General features: G+C 39.5%; 4 protein-coding genes across 4 annotated transcripts; 3 read left to right on the top strand and 1 right to left on the bottom strand.

Annotated features, from left to right (window-relative positions):
* Nucleotides 1-11,141: 11,141 nt before the first annotated feature.
* Nucleotides 11,142-13,442, top strand: LOC104809895 (probable protein phosphatase 2C 51). The gene is made up of 6 exons (XM_010535998.2): nt 11,142-11,466; nt 11,697-11,955; nt 12,102-12,207; nt 12,317-12,458; nt 12,716-12,977; nt 13,078-13,442. Exons 1-6 carry the CDS (start codon nt 11,166-11,168, stop codon nt 13,343-13,345), a joined length of 1,338 nt encoding a protein of 445 aa, XP_010534300.1. The 5' UTR covers nt 11,142-11,165; the 3' UTR covers nt 13,346-13,442.
* A 2,414-nt stretch (nt 13,443-15,856) lies between these two features.
* Nucleotides 15,857-17,796, top strand: LOC104809896 (actin-depolymerizing factor 1-like). Its single transcript, XM_010535999.1, has 3 exons — nt 15,857-16,022; nt 17,046-17,311; nt 17,399-17,796. The coding sequence occupies exons 1-3, from the start codon at nt 16,020-16,022 to the stop codon at nt 17,547-17,549; spliced, it is 420 nt and encodes a 139-aa protein (XP_010534301.1). The 5' UTR covers nt 15,857-16,019; the 3' UTR covers nt 17,550-17,796.
* A 470-nt stretch (nt 17,797-18,266) lies between these two features.
* On the top strand, nt 18,267-19,360 carry LOC104810153. The gene is made up of 2 exons (XM_010536351.1): nt 18,267-18,804; nt 18,945-19,360. Exons 1-2 carry the CDS (start codon nt 18,267-18,269, stop codon nt 19,358-19,360), a joined length of 954 nt encoding a protein of 317 aa, XP_010534653.1.
* An 829-nt stretch (nt 19,361-20,189) lies between these two features.
* Nucleotides 20,190-21,759, bottom strand: LOC104809897 (40S ribosomal protein S23). The gene is made up of 4 exons (XM_010536000.2): nt 21,624-21,759; nt 21,107-21,262; nt 20,853-20,979; nt 20,190-20,563 (listed from the first exon to the last, which is right to left on the bottom strand). Exons 1-4 carry the CDS (start codon nt 21,626-21,628, stop codon nt 20,423-20,425), a joined length of 429 nt encoding a protein of 142 aa, XP_010534302.1. The 5' UTR covers nt 21,629-21,759; the 3' UTR covers nt 20,190-20,422.
* Between the last annotated feature and the right edge of the window lie 1,335 nt (nt 21,760-23,094).

Below are 23,094 nucleotides of genomic sequence, written 5' to 3' on the forward strand. Positions count from 1 at the left end.
GAAGAGCAGGCCAAGGGACGGGCTTGATCGTCGTCGGTCAACTTCAGCATCAGGATTGGTTTGGTTTTCGGTTCTGTTGGTTATGTTTTATTTTATTGGTTTTATTATTTTAATTAAGTTGATTTATTAGGGTTTACTTATTTTAGGGTTTTGTTTTAGTATAAAAAGAATAAGCGCAGGAAAGGGGGATTATTGAAATTTTGGGTTTATTCTTGTAGAGAGAGTTGGTGGCCTCTCAATAATCAAGCCTACCTAGTTATTATTGAATAAGAGAAGAGTACCTTTTGCTGGAGTATTCTAACAAAATTGGTATCAGAGTATAGCGAAAAATCAAGGGCAGCATATTGAAACTTTGGAGGAGGAGGTGGCGGCGAATCAACCGTCACTCACCAAGCTGGACGAGATGGCTGCGAAACAGTAGGAGATGGCGGCAATACAGCAGGACATGATTGCAAAACATGGTCGTCGGATGGATGCAATTGAAAAGTTGTTGGTGATTCTATGCACCGGTAACAGAAATTGGGAAGAGAGTGAGCCAGAGGGGTCGGCTTCTCAGAGCCGTCCTTTGTCTGTTTCAGTGGGGCAGGAGCCGCCGCTAATTCCGACTCCGGAGGAGGGTCTGATCGCCTCCGAGGCTTGAGCAGCAGTCGCACAGCCGGTCGACGGAATCCAAGTCCTTCAAGTTGAGATACCGGTGTTCGGTGGCACGAATGTTTTGGGCTGGATTTCACGCGCCGAGCGACACTTTGAATTTGGCGGGCAATCGGAGCCGAAAAAACAGCGTTTTGGCACCATTAGCTTGGAAGGCCAAGCATTGCAATGGCTCTCGCTACAGCAGCACCGTGCACCTTTTGTTAATTGGGGAGAACTGAAAAACAGGTCGTTGGTCCGTTTTGGGGATGCTCAAGCGGGATCACCTCTAGACAGATTTCTCTCCGTGCGACAAACCGGCACACTTGCAGACTATTTACAGAAGTCTAAAGACTTATGGGCACAAGTTGTGTCGCGGGTTTCCAACGATGTCGTCGAAAGCACGTTCCGAAGTGGGTTGAGATCGGAACTACGTGACATGGTGGAAGCACTACAGCCAGAGGGACTGAACAAAACGATTGAAGTAGCCTTGCTTTTGGATGGGAAATCTCTTTTCTCCACCAATGGAAGGTCCCAGGGCAGAGATTCTCGCCATTACCGGAACAACTCGAATGCTTATCCGAATTCCTTCGGGACTTTAAATTCGCAATCGGGGGGTTTTAACTTGGGCGGCGACAGGAAAACCGAGGGATAGGCTCTTCGGCTACTACCGTCCAAAAAGACGAAGTTGGTGGGTCGGATCGCCGACAACTCTTCCGGAAGTTGTCTGATCCGGAAATGGAGGATAAGCAACGGAAAAGGTTTATGTTTCCGCTATGACGAGAGGTACTTTGTCGGGCATCGCTGTAAACAAAAAGAACTCCGGGTCATGATCATAGCTGAGGAACCGGAAGCTCAGGGGGATGATTCAACGGATATTTTGGAGTGTTTTGACGAGATGCCACCGGAGACAGGAGAATTAGTTGCCTTGACCTTGCATTCGTTGGTTGTTTTCACGTCATCGAAGACGATGAAGGTTAAAGGCTGAATTGATTCACATCAAGTGGTTATCCTAATTGACAGTGGACTTCCCACAATTTCCTTTCTCGGGATTTGGTGCGCAGATTGGCGATTAAACTGCAGGAATCAGCAGGCTTTCAGGTCTGTCTGGGTAACGGCGTGATGGTACGGAGTGAGGGAATCTGTCAGAATCTCTCCATTCGACTACACGACATTGTTGTAGTGGCAGATTTTATACCGCTGGAACTAGGCGGGGCGGATGTTATATTGGGGTTTCAGTGGCTACAGACTCTTGGTGAAGTTCACTTCGATTTTGCTGCTCTTGAGATGCGCTTCATGGATCAAGGAAAATTGGTGATTATTCGTGGAGATCCTAACCTACATCAATCTTTAGTCGTTTTTACATCTCTTTTGAAGACAGTGGGCATCGCGGATCAGGGATTTTTGGTCAAAGTAGCGGTTGTAACGGATGGGCCGGTGAGTGCGCACACTGCTCCATCGAGTCTCCAGTCCACATTGGAGGCGTTTGGGGATGTGTTTGCAGAACCCGTGGGTCTTCTGCCGGTAAGAGGACATGAACACGGCATTGTCCTACAGCCGAACACGGAACCCATCAGTGTTCGACCTTATCTGTACCCTCACGCGCATAAGGAAGAGATTGAGAAGCTGGTGTGCGACATGTTGAAAGCAGGGATTATCCAGCCAAGTCAGAGCCCCTAGTCCAGTCCGGTTCTGCTGGTCCGAATGAAGGATGGGAGCTAGCGTTTCTGCGTCGATTATCATGCGTTGAATCGTGCCACGTTTTCGGATAAATTTCTTATACCAGTGATTGACCAACTACTCGATGAATTGCATGGCACAACGGTATTCTCAAAGCCCGATCTCCGGGCAGGCTATCACCAAATTCGGATGAAATCGGAAGATGTTCCGAAGACGGCTTTCCGGACTCATGACGATCATTACGTTTCTGGTCATGCCATTTGGACTTTCCAACGCCCCGGTTACGTTTCAAGCCCTTATGAATGATGTGTTCCGACCGTTCTTTCGGCAGTTTGTGCTGATATTTTTCGACGACATTTTGGTTTACAGCAAGAACATGACTGATCATGTTCGACATCTGACCGAGGTCTTGAAGGCTATGCAGACGCATCAACTCTATGCCAATATTAAGAAATGTTTGTTTGGATAGGATCACGTGGATTACTTGGACCACATTATCTCAGCTTCCGAGGTAGCAACTGATCCGAGCAAGACGTTCGCGGTAAATAATTGACCGACGCCTCAGAATGTGGAAGTGTTGCGAGGATTTTTGGGATTAACGGGATATTATCGTCGTTTTGTCTGCACTATGAGATGGTAGCCAAGCCACTGATGGATCTTTTGTGAAAAGACGCGTTCGACTGGTCTGATTAGGCTATTCTAGCGTTTCGGGAGCTGAAACATGCGATGACATCAACCCCGGTATTGGCACTTTCAGACTTTACAACCCCTTTTGTCCTAGAAGCCGATGCTTCGGGGTTTGGCATAGGCGCCATGCTAATGTAAAACCAAAGACCAATCGCGTTTTACAGCCACAGTCTTTCTGCTCGGGACTGCCTTAAACCTATCTACGAGAGGGAGTTAATGGCCATTGTCTTGGCTGTCCAACGCTGGCGTCACTACCTACTCGGTCGAAAGTTTCTGGTCTATACGGATCAGAGGAGCCTCAAGTTTTTGCTAGAACAACACGAAGTTAACATGGAGTATCATAAATGGCTCTCCAAGTTGTTGGGTTATGACTTCGACATTGTGTACAAAAGGGGCTCGGAGAACAAGGTTGCCGATGGGTTATCTCGGGTTTCCGGCTTGGCGACTGTCACGATCAGTGCACTATCAGTCACGGTTCCGCGGGTGATCCAGCTCGAAGAAGTTTGGAAAAAATTGGCAATTGACGGTGTTTATAGACCGATTTTGCAGAGTTTGGTGTCCGGATCATCGGGGAATGATCATTATGAGCTGCGACAAGGGACATTGATGTATCGCGGTCAGGTGGTGTTGTCGAGGGGGTCCACGTTTATTCCATTGGTGCTTCGCGAGCTGCATGACGGAAAAATGGGTGGCCATTCTGGGTTTTTACGGAACTTAAAACGGATTCAGTTGTTCTTCTATTGGCCAGGTATGAAAGCCGATATTCAGCAATATGTCGCGTGTTGCCCAGTGTGCCAGGTATAAGTATTCTACTTTAGCGTCGGTCGGATTGTTACAACCTTTGCCTATTCCGCAATAGGTTTAGGAAGACATCTCCATTGATTTCATTGAAGGGTTGCCGAGATCTTCCGGATATAATGCGATTCTAGTCGTGGTGGATCGTTTGAGTAAATATGCTCACTTTATTGGCTTGAGGCATCCATTCACAGCCGTAGACGTGGCTCAGGAATTTGTGTGGGAAATAGTGCAGCTTCACGAGTTTCCGAAATCCATTGTTTCGGATAGGGATCGGATTTTTCAGAGCCATTTTTGGTCAGAAACTTGGCGTCTGGCTGGGACGACATTAAGGTATAGCACTGCGTCTGGTTGGAGACTTACTTGCGATGTTATGCTAGTGAGCACCCTCGGCTTTGGATGAAGTTTTTGTCGTGGGTGGATTTTTGGTATAATACCACCTTTCATTCCTCTCTCCAAGCTACACCCTTGAAAGTCGTTTATGGCCGAGATCCTCCAGCTTTAGTTCGTTTTGAAGAGGGGTCGACGGCGAACTTTGAGCTTGAGTCCGCTCTGAAGTAGAGGGATGTCATGTTGGAGGTTATCAAGGGCAATTTGAATAAGGCGCAACAGATGATGAAACAATATGCGGATAGTTCGAGGCGTGAGGTATTTTTCCAGGTCTGAGACTTGGTTTACCTCAAGTTACGCCCTTATCGGCAGAAGACAATGGCAACCCATACATTTCAGAAGCTGTCCGCCAGGTTTTTTAGTCCATACGAACTGTTGGTTTGTGTGGGCAAGGTAGCTTATCGCATCAAGTTGCCACCGGACCCACGGATTCATTCGGTCTTCCATGTCTCCCAGTTGAAACGCGCGGTGGGATCCGATGTTCATCCTCAGCCTCCCCCTCCTACTTTGTCGGCTGACTTGGAACCAGAGGAAGTAACAGATACTCGTTACAATGCAAAAGGATTGTTGGAGGTGTTGATCAAGTGGCGTTCTTTACCGGATCATGAAGCAACATGGGAAGTGACATCGGATTTGATGTTGCAGTTTCTGTCATTTCAGCTTGAGGACAAGCTGAAGCTCGAGGGGAGGGGTATTGGTAAGCCTTTAAAGGTGTTTGTCCGAGACAAGCAGCGGAGGCATTGGTTGAATCGCGCAGCTGGTCAGGAAGAGCAGGCCGAGGGTTGGGCCTGATCGTCGTCGGTCAACTTCAACATCGGGATTGGTTTGGTTTTCGTTTTTTTGTTATGTTTTATTTTATTGGTTTTATTATTTTAATTAAGTTGGTTTATTAGGGTTTACTTATTTTAGGGTTTTGTTTTAGTATAAAAAGAATAAGTGTGAGAAAGGGGGATTATTGGAAATTTGGGTTTATTCTTGTAGGGAGAGTTGGTGGCCTCTCAATAATCAAGCTTACCTAGTTATTATTGAATAAGAGAAGAGTACCTTTTGCTGGAGTATTCAAACATTGTTCCATGAATATTTGCTCTTCCAATGTGCCATGTAGGAATGTAGTTTTAACATCAAGTTGATCCAATTCCAAATCTCGGAACACCACAATTGACAACAAAACTCTGATTGACACATGTTTTACAATAGACGAGAAGATTTTTGCGTAGTCGACTCTCTTTTAACCTGTGAAAAACCCTTTGCTACTAGGCGTTCTTTATATCTCGGTTTCTCGACTCCAGGAATCCCGGGTTTAAGCTTGTACACTCACTTACATCCTATGACATTCTTGTCTTTGGATGAGTAGTCAATCTCCATGTCTCATTTTTCTATAATGAGTCCATTTCTTCTTTCATTGCCTTTTCCCATGATGTCTAGTTTCTATGATTTCTGGCTTCTTTGTAGCTCTGTGGTTCCTCAATTTCAATGGCCTATGAGACAGATAACGCAAAAGCTACAGTTTCATCATCTCTAAATCTAGCTGGAGGCTTTACATTTCTTTTTGCTCCGTCTCGTGCAAGAACGTAGTGGATCAGTTTTTTTGTTTCTTCCTCTGGTGCGCTTCCATCTTACTTCTCAACTATCCAAGGTTCAACACACTCTGGAGACTTATTTTCTTCCAGTGTAATATCTTATAATATTTACACGTACATTAGTGGAAGATTCGAATTTTGGTTCGGTATTCATACGGTTCGGTTCGGTATTCATACGAATCGGTTCAGGAATGGTTCATTCGGTTCCATAAAAAGTGTACCAAATTAGAACCAAACGTTATTCGGTTCGGTTCGGTACAGTTCATTTCGAAACGGATCGGGTCGGAACCAAATTCCCGAACCGAAGTGCCCACCCCTAGTTTTGCATAAACCGTCACATGATGTGTATTGTATATTCGACCCAGAAAAAGTTTTAGTTTAAGGTTTGCGTAAATGGTAGAAATGATTCACATAGAAGCGTATAAAGTGTACGAAATGGAAAGGTTTGCATAGTGGGTCGCATGAGTCGTAGGAATAATAGTTAGAAGGGTCGTAGAGATATATAGAATATAGAGAATTAGAAAAGGGTCGTAATGAATCAAAAGAGTCGTAAAGAATTTAGGTCGTATTTAATCAACTGAGATCTTAGTAGGGTCGTAGTGAATTACATGAGTGAGTCGTAGTCTCATATTTATCTATCTCCCCCTCTATATGTGTATTGACAATAATATGTGTTAGTTGTAATACTCTAGGATAATCTGGGATATGATATTTTGGATTTTGTATTGATTCATTGGTTTATAAATACATTACATTTTCCCATTATATGATTTACATGTTTGTTATATATATTGGTATCCTTGAATCATTACAGGATGATTCTAAACTCCCTGTTCAGTTATCATTGTGGGAGCAATGATAAATTAAGACCAACATGAGGTGTGATTGATGATCATAGTAATGATCATATATGCATTGGATGCGAATCACAATTATATATACTCGTTTAATTGTTGTGTGTATATGTACATATATATGCATTTGTTTGGCCGTTTTCAATGAATGAGGTGTTGGGGTTACATCCGAATCATTTACTAAGCATATAGATTAGGACGTTATGTAACGTCCTAAAATAGGAGAATCGTGAAGGATTCACAACGGTTGCACGACCAGATATACGTTTTAGATGGATGTTCTCGAGGAGGATCACAACGGAAATGGAGGGAATCGACATTAGATAAAGCTCATGAGGATAACCGATCCATTAAAAAACAGGGCCTTACTCTGTGTGAATCTGCAACAACATATTCATCATTAGAACAAAAACACATCTTGATCTCTTCTCTATGTTGGTTGCAATGGATGTTTATTATTTTGAATATGTAATTGATATATATTAGGTAGAGTATATATTCATCAAGAAGACATATGTGAACAAGACAAGAAGAGATGAATCATAGTTATGAGTGTATTGTAGAATGAAAGGTGTATAATTATTATATGTTTGATATTATGGGTTGTGGATGTATTGTAAAATTAAATTATTATAATTTTAAAATGATATTTAAGTCTGTAGAATAATTATAAATACAAAACTGCATTGTCTTTACAAATGTTTCTTTGTAATAGTAACATGCATTTATTTAGGGGTGGACAAAAAATCCGAAATTCGGGTATCTGTCCCGATCCGTGAGGTGAGTACCCGAAATTAGGATACCCGGATATGATATGACATAAGATCAGGTAATATTATAAAAATACCCAAAATTCATGTTCGAGTTCGGGTAATTATTTTCGAGTCGGATAATTACCCACAGGTACCCGGAATGAATGAACTTACAATTTTACCCTTGTTTAATTATATTTAAGAAAACATAAAATAAACCCTAGATTTCTATTTTCTTCGTGAGCTTCTTATCTTACCTTGTGCGTCGTTGTTCTCGTCCACCTACAGAAGAATTTTCTTCCACATTTCACATTCTTCTCACACCAATTTTTTTTCTCCCACATAACTCACGTCGGCGATTAGGTTTGAAGCTTCCTCTCCCGTTGATTGCTCGTTTTATGTAGTAAGTTTCAAGTCATATTTTCATTTTTCGACTCAGATTCAGACCATGATTTTCTATTTTTTTACTCAGGTTCAAACCGTGATTTCTCCTGGTTCCATTTTGTTCGTCGACTATAGATTGCTCGTTTTCTGGGTAAGATTCTTCCATAGTTGTCCGGTTGCTTCTTTGTTTGAATTTCATTTTTTTTTGCCAGATTCCGTGTTTGTTCTTTTCGATTCAGTGATAATTATTCGTGTTGTAACTTCTGTTTAATTTGGTTTCCCCGGCATGATTGTGTATTGGACAAAAGTTGATGATTTTTTTATGCAACTTTCACTCATCATCAATAAAATGCGTCGTCAAACACATGTAGTTAATGTTTTGAACGGATGTCCAAGTATCCGTTGTGAGAGAAACACTCCCTTTGTGTTTCCTAAAAAAATCATGCAACACATTCCTTTCCTCTATAAACAAATTTATGCAATCCCTAGTTATCGTGCTTCTTGATGGAATAATAAATCGAGGTTGAAACACGCACAAATTCCTTAAAACCCACTCTTTCAACAAATCTAAAGGGTAATTCGTCCAATATGATCATCTGGATCAAAGCTTTCCGACATAATTCCTGATTAAATACCAATAATGAAGTAACCCCTCTAGTTTGATCACCTTTCGGTTGATAAAACAAAGTCGCTTGCTTTAGCCTCTTTAAACTTTGATTATCACTATCCTCATGAGGTTTCTTTTTTGCAAACTCTTAAGTGTTTCAATATAGCACTTGTTGATGTGCCCATAAATGTGGAACAATTAATAGAAGAATTACAATGATCGCATAGAACTCTTTATCCATCGCTAGTTTTTTTAAAATGGTTCCAAACATCAGATTTGGGCTTAGGAGGTAAAAATACCTTCTTATCATTAGACACATCTCCTTGGATAGGGATATCTTCATCTCTGACACTACTCTGTGATGCCGAAACTATTGTTTCACTCGTTTGAGATACACTGTTTGGTGTCTCTGAACTTTCAGCCATAGAGGACATGCTAATTTCGATCATTATACTCTGCCACAACACACAAAAAATCATGTAAAAAATTTGGTCAACATTCTACAAAAAATCTGATCAATAAAAGTCGAAGAAAACTATTATTTTCTCAACTTAGAAACATACACATACACACACACTCACACTCTCATAATCTGATTCGATCACTCATTACCAAGCCAAGAATATGAAATCAACTAAACAAAACAACATAGCCTATGTTTCAGAAACTTCAAAAATTCATTCAACATACATCTATATATTAGAAAATTGATGGTGAAGAAATGTTTGAATGCAAGCGCCAAATGATGTGAGACTAAAGTACTTGAAAAAGAAGTTTAAGACGTGGGGAACAAGCATTTTGGATGGTGAGTTTTTGCATATGAGATGTGGAGCTCACATTTTGGGTTTGGTTGTGAAAGATGGTTTGAAAGATTTGTATGAATCTATTTGTCGCATTTGTTTGGCAGTTCGATATGAGGTCTTCTACAAATAGAGCTGAAAAATTTAAGAAATGTTTGGAACGATCCGACCTTGATACTAGAGTTAAAGTTAGTTTGGATGTAGAAACAAGGTGGAATGCTACATATTTGATGTTGGAGTCAGCTTTAAAGCTTAAGAAAGCATTTGATATGCTTGAGTTCGTAGAAGAAACATATGTGGAAGACCTTTCAAAAATGGTTATGGCCCGCTGAGAGAGGTTAATTGAATTTATGCTCAATCTTTTCTATCTACTTTGAAGTATTTTTATGATACGACTTTAAAAATATTTGGAACTCAATACGTTATTGTGAGTGAATGTATGAGGGAGATATTTGGTTTGGGGTATAGAGTTAAACGATTGTTTAATTCTAGTGATGAAAGTAAGAGGTCTATGACTGTGAGGATGACGATGAAGTTCGATAAGTATTGTTATTTAGATAGTGTGAATATGATTGTTTTTGTAGAGGGTGTTCTTGATCCTTGATATAAGTTGAAATATGTAGTTTGGATGATTCGTGAAAGTTATAATGATAAAACATTTATTTTGCCTTTATTTTGTATTTACCCGTTATTTATATATTTGATTGACGGAAATATGAAAACATGAAACTCAACATTTTAGGAGAATTTAAGAATAATGATGTTTAAAACAATATTCTATAATTAATCTTTATTTTTTTAAAAATAATGCACTTTAAAACAAATTAATTGCATTACTACAAATTTTTATGTTTATAATTATTGTAATCATAATTATAATATAATAATTATAATAATTAGATTTGTTAGAAATGGTGAATAATATTTATTTACAGTTAATATTATTTATTGCTGGAAAACGGATCTTTCAAAAAATAACTTCACTATAGTTTTATATTTAATTTTATTATATTCATATTTATAATATAAAATTATCCAATAGAATTTAATATTATTTAAAATTATTTTATAATTATTTAATAAATTAGTACACAATCTTGAGATGACAAATAAAAAAAAGGAAAGATTCCATAAAAATTCCCCAATTTCTACAAATGTGCCATAAAAAAAATCCCTAACTGAATATTTGTCAAATATATTCTCCAAATAAAAAATTTATTCCAAATCAATCCCCTAGAAAACAAGACGTTAACGGCCGTTTAATACATCTGACATGGCATTTTTACTTGCAGCTTCCAACATATTTTCTTGCCACGTCAATTACGAAGTAAATGCCACATCAAATATTTTTTTGCCAAGTTAGCAATCCGATATGCATATTAACCGGTTAACATTAAAGACATGTCGTGTGATTAAATTAATATGGCTTTTGTATAGAAACCCATTACAACAATTTACAATCACCTCACTCCTCTGAAAGCTTGAAGAAGCTTTCATGGCGGATTAATTTGATTTAAAACAGTGAGCCGCTCCAACTAACGAGGTGAGGGACGTAAGATGGTAAAGTTAAATTAGGGTTAAATTGATTTAAAATCCGGTTATACGTTAAACCGATTTCAATTAAATTGTATAATGTTAACCGATTTTAGGTAGATCGGTTTGTTGATTTGGCAAAAAAAATTGACGTGTAAATGACGTGACAAGAAAATTTGTTTAACACTGTAAATAAAAATGGCATGTCAGAAATATTAAACGGCACATTGACACCGTATTTACTAGGGTATTGGTTTGTAATAAAGTTTTTTATTTGGGGAATATTGATAAAATTTTAATTGGGGAATTTTTATGGTATATTTATAGAAATTGGTGAATTTTTATGGAATGTTTCCTAAAAAAAGATATGGATAGCTTTTTAATTTAACAAATTGATATTATGTATAACAACGTATTTATAACAGAAACCCTAACCTAAATTCATGATTTGACTTTGACTCGGTGCTAATTTGATGGGATCATCCATGAACGTGAAGTTGAGTCCGCGAAATCTAGGGCTTACAGTATATCTTTCTTTCATCATCCTCTGCTGGGCGATTGAGTGTGGAGGAGAGTCTGGGACGTGTTTGGCTGATTACAAGGAGGGGGGAGCTCCGGCGGTGTTTCGATCCCCGCACTGTCCTCTCCGGAGTCTCCAGGATGGTGCGTACTCCCCCGAAAGCGGTCATTGCCAGACGGCGGTGATGAAGGGCCGGAGGAAGTACATGGAGGATCGAATTTTCTGCGCTCTCGATCTTCGAATCCCCTTCCCCGGTATGCTTTATTTCTATTATGGTTTCTTATCGACACGCTGAGGCGATGATAATTGAATTCCTTCACAAGCTAGGCATCTTCGTCTGGTTGTTGCTTTATCTACAGGTTTAGTATCACCGGTGAAATCATTTTAACCTTGGAAACCTTCATTTACCACATTCTCTTTCAAAAATCATTCGCAAACGTTTATACTGGCGCTGTTGTGTAAAACTCTTTTGACGTTGGTGCAGGCAAGGCTGGGCCAAAGGATGTTGTGGTTGGAGTGGCAGCCGTTTTCGATGGGCACAATGGAGCAGAAGCGAGCGAGATGGCTTCAAAACTTCTGTTCAACTACTTTGCTTTGCATACCAACCTTCTGTTGGATGCGACATATTCTGTTGTTCCGAAGGAGATGACCGGAAGATTACCTGATGGAGGAAAATGCGATCTGATTTTGAACGCCACCAATTGGGACAGAGCCATGCATCAAGATATGCTTAATTTTGAAAGGTAATCTTCGCTTCGTTTCCAGAAATCATCAGTGTCGAGGAATCTTTGGCCATGTATTCAATGCTCACCCGATGTCAGTTTACAGAGAAATTGTTTCCAAATTTGTAGATTGTTTACTGCGATGTGGTTTCCTATCTCTTTGACAGGTTTAGATTTACATCGCCGTTAAATTTTGACGATTCTTTCCACTTGGATATTCTAAAGGAAGCATTAGTGAGAGCAATCCGTGATATTGATGCCATATTTTCTCAGGTAAAGCAGATGCATTCTACTTCATGTTTAGAACATTCTAAATAACCCATCCCTTCTTAATATCATGGTTTTAAACAACCAGCTTAGCCCCATTATCTTTTTTATCCAGGAAGCGTATAGAAGGAATTTGGATTCAGGTTCAACAGCCGCCATTGCACTGATTGCAGATGGCCAGCTGTTGGTTGCCAACATCGGTGATTCAAAGGCCCTTCTGTGTTCCGAAAAGTTTGAGACTCCGGAGGAGGCTAGGGGTTAGTATCACCCTTTTCTGAGATCAAGTTATCTAACGTAATCCTGTTGAGGTGTTATTGTCCGGATAATGTAGTTAGATGAGGAACCTCCAACTGTCTCCTCCCCCCCACTTTCCTTGTAGTTTAGTCTCTGACTTTGGCATCACACTGGAAATTTCAATTATAGATAGTAGTAATTTGGTGTTAAACTTCGCAGGAAAAATATTTATAGGTGGTGTGGTCTTAACAGTCTGTCATTTTGCTACACCTTGTTGCAGCTTCTCTATTAAAGTTGTATAGAGAGCAAAGGCGCAATGGGAACATTTTGCCGTCCACTCTCCGTGATTTAAAGCTGAAAAGTACCAATGGGCGAGTTCGTTATCATGTCAAAGAATTAACAGAGGATCATCACCCAGATAGAGAGGACGAAAAAATGCGGGTTGAAGCTGCTGGCGGTCATGTTGTCGAATGGGCTGGAGTGCCGAGAGTGAATGGTCAGCTGGCTGTCTCCCGTGCAATCGGTGACGTGTCTTTTAAAAGGTAGGTTGCATTACTCTGTAATACGTATCCAATTCAGCAATATGAGTGATGAGGAGATATGCGATTCTCATTATGCCATATTCCCCTTGCTATCGTTTAGTTATGGTGTCATATCTGCACCCGAGGTGATAGACTGGCGGCCTCTAGTGGCCAACGACAGCTTTTTGGTGGTGGCATCCGATGGCATCTTCGAGAAGCAGAGCTTGCAGGATGTCTGTGATCTCTTGTGGGAAGCAAAAGACCCCGCAAGTTCTGGTAAAAGGCTACCTCCGCACTGTTCATCGTCTTTGGCAGACTGCTTGGTAAATGCAGCCTTTGAGAAGGGAAGTATGGACAATATGGCAGCCGTTGTGGTCCCTCTATGTTGAGTGTAAGAAGAGAAATGGATAATGGCAAACAGTTGATTTTTTGTTATCAACATTGAAATTAAAAGTATATAATCTAATACTTGTTGGTAAACCTTGACTAACCATATTTAGCAATTTTTATTAGACTGTTTGAAACTTTAATCTTGTTTTTATTTGTGCTTTATGTTATGTTTTATACCAGACCGAATCGAACCGAAATTTTTTTTTCGAATCGAACAAACCAAATAACATTTGGCAATAATTTGGTACAATTTTTCTAAAACCGAATAAATTATTTCTGAACTGGGCCGTCAAAATATTGAATCAAATTCGATAAATATTGAATAAAAACCTAAACTATTCACAATTATATGTGTGTTTATGTATAAATTTCAATGTTCGGTTTATATTTTATACTCAAATAATAAAACTGAACTGTATCCAACCGATTAATATTAGGCTATAATTTAGTACAATTATTATAAAATTGAATAAACCATTTGTCTATATACATAAGAACGAAAAAAATAATATACTAGAAAATAAAAACAGAAAAAATGGGTTAATGAGATTTAATTTGCATCCTAATCATAAATCATGCCATGTTAGTTTGATGTGATTCAGTACAATTAGCTACGACTCAATTTAAATATCCTCGACTCAATATAATTAGCTACGACTCATTTTACCATTCGCATATGTACGACCGAATTTATCTGCCAACGTCTCAGTTAACCATTCGCATCCATACGACTCGCTACTATCAATCAACTGATCGATATGACTCGCACGACTACCTGATTCGTCTGTGCATCAAGTATATCTCGCTACTTCTAACTCTTTAAGGCAACATTGACTATATACGATCTACACCTAGGGACGTCTTTCATTACAACTCGAATCGGTCGTTTCAACGACCTACTACGACCCTATCAATCGTTTTAGTATCTGTGACATCCATAACCCGTATCCCGTAAATACGAGTTGTGTCACTGGGATAGTAAACCGTAAAATACACAAAAGCCAAAATACGAAAATTTTAATTTTATTTACTTATACGCAACGAAAAGTAATTATTACAATAAATACCCATGTCCATTAGATATAATACAAAACCAAGGAAATATATGTTTCCATACCCATATACCATATAATTTGTACGTGTTGCTACTCCTCGAACATCGTCAGAACTATTCCTCGTACTCCTCGTGATTTGAAAAATGTTAATCAACGAGGACTAAACACAACTGTTTAGTGAGTGATCCGAGTTGAATCCAGAGATCCCGTTCTCATGGAGAACGATGCCAACTAACATTTCTATCCAAAAATTTCGTATTATCAATTTCATCCATTTAATTCCACACAAATAGTCCATAATTACTTATCAATTCCAATTAAACCCTAACGATCACCATCATAGGGTTATCCCACGCATCATCAATACTTGATAGTACTGACTGAATTCGTCAAGCGGTACTATCGTGTATCATTTCCATTGGTATCATCCAGTACTTACTCTACTTCATCTATCGGTACAACCCTATTTCTCTGTAATAGTACTGACTCCACTTCGTCAACCGGTACTATTACAGAGACGACCACACAGATCCACCAGTACTGACTCTATATGTCAATCGGTATTGGCTTCACTATACATTCCTATAACAATACTGAATCCCTTCGTCAACCAATACTGTTATAGAAATGTCCACACAAATACACCAATACTGACTTTACTTCGTCAATCGGTACTGGTGTAACATTGCGGTAGTAGTACTGACTCAATTCTCAACCTGTACTATTATAGAAACGTCCACATAAACCCTCCAATACTCACTTAATTCGTTTACCGGTACTGGTTTCACCACATATTTTTATAATAGAAATGATTCCACCTCGTCAATCGGTACTATTATAGAATATCCACGCAACCTGTCAATACTAACTCAATTTGTCAACCGATACTAAGTAGTGGTCCCACAACCATTCAATCTCAAACATATCTACAGTCATTTATCTCTTATTTCCACATTACTATTCTCCGAATTCTCTCTAAATTTATTCATCGCTCTGACATCGGCTTGCAATTTTCGTTTTCCCTTGATGTATTTTTCCACATTATCCGCCTTCGTTTTATCCACGTATTTTATCGTTTTCATTCAATTACAGTTTATCCCGTTGAGTTTTCCTTATTTTGGACTAATCCGGTCCGAAAACAGACCGTCCGGGTTGATCGAAAATATCGGGAATTCTCCCTATGTCTAGACCGTCGGTTTCTGCTGTCTGCACCGCACAGTCTGCATGACACACCGTCGATTTTGCACGTTTTTTTAGAGGGGATAGGCTCGAGAGGGAAGAAGCAAAAGTATAACGACGAGAGAAAAATGGGGATGGCGGACAGTTTTGATAATACATATTTGCGTTGAAAAAGGGTAATAAATTGTGTTATATACATTTTCGAATGTAAACGTGTGAAGTTATTATTATTTTTCTCTATTACACGAGGCATATATGGTTGAAATACAATTCCCATTCGAGAAGAAAGGGCTTCACTGGCGAGCGAATTTCAAAAGGCAAAGAAAAGTATACGCAGAAAAATATCTCGTCATTCTGCAATTTTTTTTTTTCATTCTCCTCTCTCAGAGCCTACTTTTCCGAATTCTCTCGCTGATTTCTTACTATTTTCTCGGCGAAAATGGTGAGTTTTTGTCTCCATTACTCAACTTCTGTCTCTCTCATTCACTGGATTTACTTTGAGATTCCGTATTTTGCGTTTCATCGGTGCATTTTTTTTTTTGCGATTAAGCGTTCCGTGTTTGATTTCCCGATTCTGATGAGTTTGATCCGATCTTATTCTGATTAAAATTTCAGAAATCGGAAAATTTGTAGTTCGAATATGTATCTTCGATTGTCTGATCTGAAATCCTGAATATCATCTTACTCTTTTGCTCCAATGAGTTGAAATTTGAGCTATTTCTGTGGATGAATTGATTCGTGATACAAAATTTCTTACTGATCTCCATGATTTGCTGGTTTTTCTTTGACCTAATTGACCTCGTCTATTTTTGTGTCGGTGTCTGTATTTGAGGTCGTATTGCAACGTGTATTAGCTACGAGTGGAATCAGGAATTTTCATTTCACTAAGAATCTTGTAGTTACGAATGCATTATGAAGTGATACAGGGATTTCCTATCATCGGCTCGTTGCTTGGTTAAGTTAGTATCGTTGTTATAAAGGGTGACAGTATTTATCTTTCGGAGCCATTGAATATGATATTTGGTAAAATGGTTGTTGCAAAGCAGGGTTGGTAGTTTAGAAAACAAGTTTTTTTTATGGCTTTCAAGTGAATTTACAAGAGCGGTGGTTAATGACCAAATTATTATTCTGTTCTTCCTCCTTAATTTTCGGCTTTGGGTTTCAATAAAGTAGGTTCCTACATCTATCAGCAGAGAAGTTTTCCATTTTAGAAAAGGTTGATTTTATATGTTTCTTCGCTGCAATTCGTTCTCGGAATGGCTCAAATAGGAGTTCGTTGAGTAGCTCGAATACCAGTTATATAAAGTCTCAGTTTGTATATGCTGTCACATGAATCTCAGCATGCAAATAACATTCTACAAATGTTAGAAGTTTGTTTAGCTGACTCTTGACCTGATGAAAAGGCTCAGCCTTGTCTTATGTAAGTCTAGCGAGTGGTGACTGCTTAACATTATCCTTTCTTCAGGCAAACGCAGCTTCTGGTGTGGCCGTGCACGATGATTGCAAGCTGAGATTTCTAGATCTCAAGGCGAAAAGGACTTACCGATACGTAGTCTACAAAATCGAGATGGACCAGAAACAAGTTGTTGTCGAAAAACTCGGTGAACCAACCGAAAGCTACGAGGCTTTTGCTGCCAGCCTCCCTGCAGATGAATGCCGATATGCCGTCTACGATTTCGACTATGTCACGGATGAGAATTGCCAGAAAAGCCGCATTGTTTTCGTCGCCTGGTAGTGATGACGAAGAACCCTATTGTTATCTCATTCTGAATATACAAACCGTTTGTAGTATGATTAATGTTTTTTGGTCGTGATAAGGTCACCCGACGAGTCAAAGGTGAGGAACAAGATGATATATGCAAGCTCTAAGGATAGGTTCAAGAGAGAGCTTGAGGGGATCCAGATCGAACTCCAAGCCACCGATCCAACCGAAATGGGTCTCGATGTGATAAGGAGCCGTTCGACGTGATAAGGAGCCGTTTGAGGAGATCATTGGTTTGGAGTGTTTGTTTTATTTGTTTGTGTCCGTGAGTTGATGCCATGATTGTTATGTCTTGTGGAATCGTGGTCGGAGGTTGTGTTTGTTTGAAGACAAAAAGACGTATTCTTTGAGAGGTTTGATCAACTCTTTCCGGTTTTTGCCCTAAACCATAAATGTCTGGACATGAAATTTTATGTAAGATCCGATCGTTCGTTTCTTCGGATTCATGATCTAAGTAACATCTCTTTCTTCTTCTTAATTTTCATATTTCGAAAATAATGCTTAATGTTTATTTGTGCAAAGAAGAAAAAAGATGGTAGGTTACCTGCTACATCTATCTATCATGTATCATAAGTAACTAATTTTGGTCAATTAACGAAGAGAGTGCATATTTTTTTTTTTTTAAAGATTGAAACTTAAATATAAAAAGTTTAATCTTAACATAAAGATATAAATATTACTAGACTTGTCTACTTCGATTTTTTCGACTTCTTGAAATTCATGATCGTATGGTAAATATTTTGATATCTTTACCATTGCAACAATAAAAAAAAATGATAACTAAATTAAACAACTAAAATTCAGGGGTGGACACTAGGCATCTAGTTCAGACCCGAATCGGAATGAACCAAATGATATTCGGTTCTAAATTTAATATATATATTTTTTAGAATTGAACCGTATAAATATCTGTTTATTCTGTCTATGGAGATACTTTCGAGAATGCTAGACCGTGGAGCTACGGAACAAAGGTTGTGCTTGCACCCGAAATGTGAGTCACCACTCATAACTCATCTCACATTTGCAGATGATGTTATGATCTTCACCACTGGAGACGCACAATCACTGGTTCATGTCAAGGAGATTCTAGCAACCTTCAGTGGGTACTCGGGACTTCATTTGAACATGGCGAAAACCGAAATATTCCTCGGGGGCATGACACAGCAGGAAGCTTCGGACCTTAGTGCATCGCTTGGGATCCAAGTAGGGACACTACCTGTTAGGTACTTGGAGGTGCCTTTGAGCCACTCGCGCATGTCTAAATCAGATTATCAACCTTTGCTGGACAGAATCAAAGCAAAACTCACCTCCTGGACCACCAAGAAACTATCTTATGCGGAGAGGATACAATTAATAAGCTCAGTTATATATGACCTAGTAAATGCTTGGGGAATGGTGTTTCTGTTGCTGAAATACTTCATGAAGCAAGTGGACAGTCTTTGCTCGGGGTTCCTCTGGTCTGGCAATGCCACAACGAAGGGCTCATAGGGTATCATGGAGCAACATTTGCAAGCTGAAGAGAGAGGGGGGGCTAGGACTCCGAAGTAGACCTTCCGACTGAAGCTTATTTGGCTCTTATTTGCTAAATCGGGTTCCTTATAGGCAGTTTGGACGCGGAACAACGTTTTCAAGGGAAAGGGTTTCTGGAACGCTCATCTTCTCCTCGGTTCTCATGGAACATGAGAAAATTGCTTAGTCTAAAAGACGTGGCAATGAGATTACTGACCATCAGGATTGGTAATGGGAGAACAACCCTTTTTTGGCATGATCCATGGACAACGCTTGGTTCACTTATTAGCTACGTAGGTGAATCGGGACCACGAAGCTTCAGGTTGTCATCCCTGGCAAATGTCAGTAGTGCAACAAATGCTGAAAGATGGGCTTTGCCAAGCGCACGTTCCGACAGACAACAAGAACTTCTTACACACCTAGCCGCTCTAACACCCCCGACTGCGGATGGACCGACGGATCAACCCTTGTGGAAGTATGGCGAAGACGACTACAGGACATACTTTTAGCACAGCAAAAACCGGGAATCGCCATGAAGTGTCCCCATGGCACTTTATGATCTGGTTCTCAAAGGGCATACCTAGGTACGTTTTTTTGCTTTGACAGGTCATGTTGAGCAGATTACCAACAAAAGATCGGATGCACCGTTGGGGGATCATGTCGGAAACTTCATGCGTATTGTGTGAAGGAGGAGATGAGAGCCAAGCACACCTGTTTTTCGAGAGTAGCTTCAGTGCAGAAGTTTGGAGTCACTTCGCGGCGTTATTTTGGTCGAACCCACCTTCGACTGCCTACCGATGTGTGGGATGGATTGCGGAATCGAGAAACCTAGGGGACCGGAGCAGGAAACAACTTACCAAATTGCTCGTGCAGATCACCACATACGAGTTATGGAAGGAGCGGAATCATCGTATCTTTCGGAACCAGAGGAGGCCGACTAGCTACACAAAGTGAAAGATTGATCGCACCATGCAGAATATCCTCGTATCTATCAAAGGGAGACCTTCGAGAGATTCAAACTCTATACTTGAAGATTGGTACTACTTAAGGATGTGCGCATACAGTTTTTGATGCATGAATGTTTCTTTTTGGAGAGATTTTTCTTTTTACCATTATGATCATGAGTTCCACAATTCTGTAAAATAACTGATGTATTTCATTTTAGTCTATAATAGAAATCACATTTAAAACAAAAAAAATATATATAAATATTATAATTTAATACTTATTTGATATTTATATAACGAAATTATTTCGAATCAAACCGATACTAAAACTGAACAGTTCCGTTTAACATTCGCTTTTGATATGATATATTATATATAAAACCGAAAATACTATTCTCAAACCAAACCGCTTTAATACCGAACCAAAAAACGTACAATTCATGCCAACATGATATTCACGTCCTGCATTGTCTAACCACCCCAATTCTCGGACGGGCGTCAAGAAAAGTGCGAATATATATTCTTGAAATGCAAACTCGACGCCAAAATTTAAAAAAAAAATACGACAAAAAAAGCAAGTGAAGAACAAAAATCAGGGTTGGAAGCTTCTGAAGGCTTTTTTTTTTAAGAACGAGGCTTCTCTTTCTTTTCCTTGAAGAGGGCCAAGAGGGAAACACCAGAGACCTTCACCACCTTGAACCTGACTCCAGGAATATCTCCGACGGCATGACCCTTCCGACCAAAACCTGCGATCAAGACCTCATCCTGCCACAACAATCCAACAGCTAAAAATCAGAAAAACCAACGATCGAAAAGGAGCCGAGGGAGTGTGAAGAAGCATAGTGTTCAAAGAGCTTTGATTTTCGGAAACGCCCTTCCTATAGTACTACTGGGTCTAATCCACTCCCTTCATTTAAGAATGAGAAATTGGAATCCTTTGTCATTGATAGTCAAATTCACTTCGAATTAACCATTTTGACTAACCCTCTAGTTTATAGGTAAATTATAAGCAAAAAAAAAAGTAGGGACGAGAATGAAGAGTGCAGAGCAATACGTTTTCTTCGATGTAGTTCAAACAACCATCGTTGGGGACGAATGCTGCGATCTTTTTCCCGTTCTTGATCAGCTGAACCCTAGCACACTTACGGATGGCAGAATTCGGTTGCTTAGCCTCGATACCACTGTGCATATTATCACACAGGCATTAGTCAGATCAGATTTGATGATAACCATAGAGCAACAGATGTAATAACACATACATATCAAGCACGAGAATAGGGAATGTGCATTGAGAATTTTCAGCCTTACATCTTCTCGAGGACGATGCCTTTGGCATGTGAAGAACCGGCAAAGGGTTTCTTCCATTCATTCCCGAGGTGAGACTTCTTGTAAGACTTGTCGGCCCACCTCTGCCTTCTGCGGTGGTTTCGCAGCTTGCGGGCAGCTCCCATACCTCGTGTCTTCCTGAACAGAGTCAATATTACAAAAGAACGAACCTTCGTCAATCCCTAACCTAAGATTCTGTGAATCCACAACAAAACAGTATACAACGGCGGACACTGCGAACGCGTAACCCAAAAATTTCCAAATACGAGCACACAACAAAATCCTCTAGCTCTGACCAAACTGCGAACGCTCGCTCGGCTAGAATCGAAAACCGTGAGAATCTAACGAATCCTAGAACGATCAGAGAATACGAACCATCTCTCTAAGAGAACAAAACAAAAGGGTATATGGTAATCGTTACACGTTTCTACAACGATAGAAAGAACAAATGAACACTAACAGAGAACGAGAATCGTAGATCAAAGAGAGAAAACCATACCCCATGTCGGCGAATGTGAGTGAGAGCGCGGCGACAAGAGGAGAGAGAACGCGGCGAAGAGAGAGAGAGTAAGCGGCGACTAAAACCCTAACGCAATGCCGAACGAGAAAGCTTCATCAATATATCGTCGTCGGGTTTTTGGACTAGAACCCTCTAATCCAATGCGAGTCTACGCTTTGCATGGGCTGAACCCACGCATACATTCTAAATTAAATAGTATAATTCGCTGTAACTTTTATTGGTTTGAGGTGGAATGAAAGCTGCAGAGAAGAAACCGAAATTCAATCCAGATACAGATTTACATCTAACCGTAATTCAATCCAGATACCGGTTTGCACCTAAACCGAAGTTTTAAAAAAAATAATCCATTCTCCTCGTTACTTCCTAGTAGGGCTTTGCACAAATACCCGAAAATCGGGTATTGGTCGGATATTCCTCTCACAGATACCCGATTTTAGGATACTTGTAATTTTCAAATCCGAATCCAAATCACAATTTTTTAATATCCGTGAATCCGAATCCAAATCTGGATAATAGAATTTTTAAAACCGAATAGCCGTGAGTACCCGACTATTATGATTATAAATAATTATATCTTATATTTATATAACATTTTTGTAAAATATAATTATTTTAGATTAAATAATTTCATATTTTTTAATATTAATTCAAAAATTAAATTTATTATTATTTATCTCTTATTAGCTCTTTTTATCTCATATATTTTATCATAATTCATTAATTTTTATAAATATATCTTTATTTTTTTGAAAATTTTATATATGAATATTATTGTTTTTCTTAAATTAATCCGGATCCGGATACCTACGAATATCTGACCATTATTCCGGATATCCGTACCCCGGATACTCGTAAATATCAAATACCAGATACAAATCTTATAGTTAAATATTCAAGCCCTCCCCAGATCCAAATCCGAATCTCTCGATTTTCCGATTATCCGACCCATGCCCACCCCTACTTTCTCTGCTAACATCCCCTCCTCTCCACTTTTCTGCATCTAAACCAGGCGGATGACATTTTCTCCCCCTCCATCTCACCTTTGCTCTCTCTCTCTCTCACTACGAGTTTAATCCAGCCAACACTCCTCGTCTCTTCATCTCCTCAAAAAACGAACCAAGTAAGATCGATCTCTCACTCTCATTCTCACTTTGGCTCTCTTTCGATTGTGAACAGGTAGCATCTATGGCTCTCTTTGGACTCTGGCTCTCTTTAATAGCTAAATATGCATTATCTGTTGTAATGTAGTTGGTAATCGGAAGAAATAACGCTTTGTAGCTAAGCTATTGATGGAAAACCCATTTGTAATCTAGGGTTTCTGGTTTAGGAGTTTATGATAGATTCTGTTGCGGATTGTGGGTGCGGATGAATTTATCTGTCCGACGCTGCTAAATGTGTTTCATATTATGATGCACAATCAACGTGAGCGGTTTCTAGATGGGTATCGAGA

The sequence above is a fragment of the Tarenaya hassleriana genome, unplaced genomic scaffold (genome assembly GCF_000463585.1).
Source record: "Tarenaya hassleriana unplaced genomic scaffold, ASM46358v1 Cleome17, whole genome shotgun sequence".
NCBI lineage: Eukaryota > Viridiplantae > Streptophyta > Magnoliopsida > Brassicales > Cleomaceae > Tarenaya > Tarenaya hassleriana.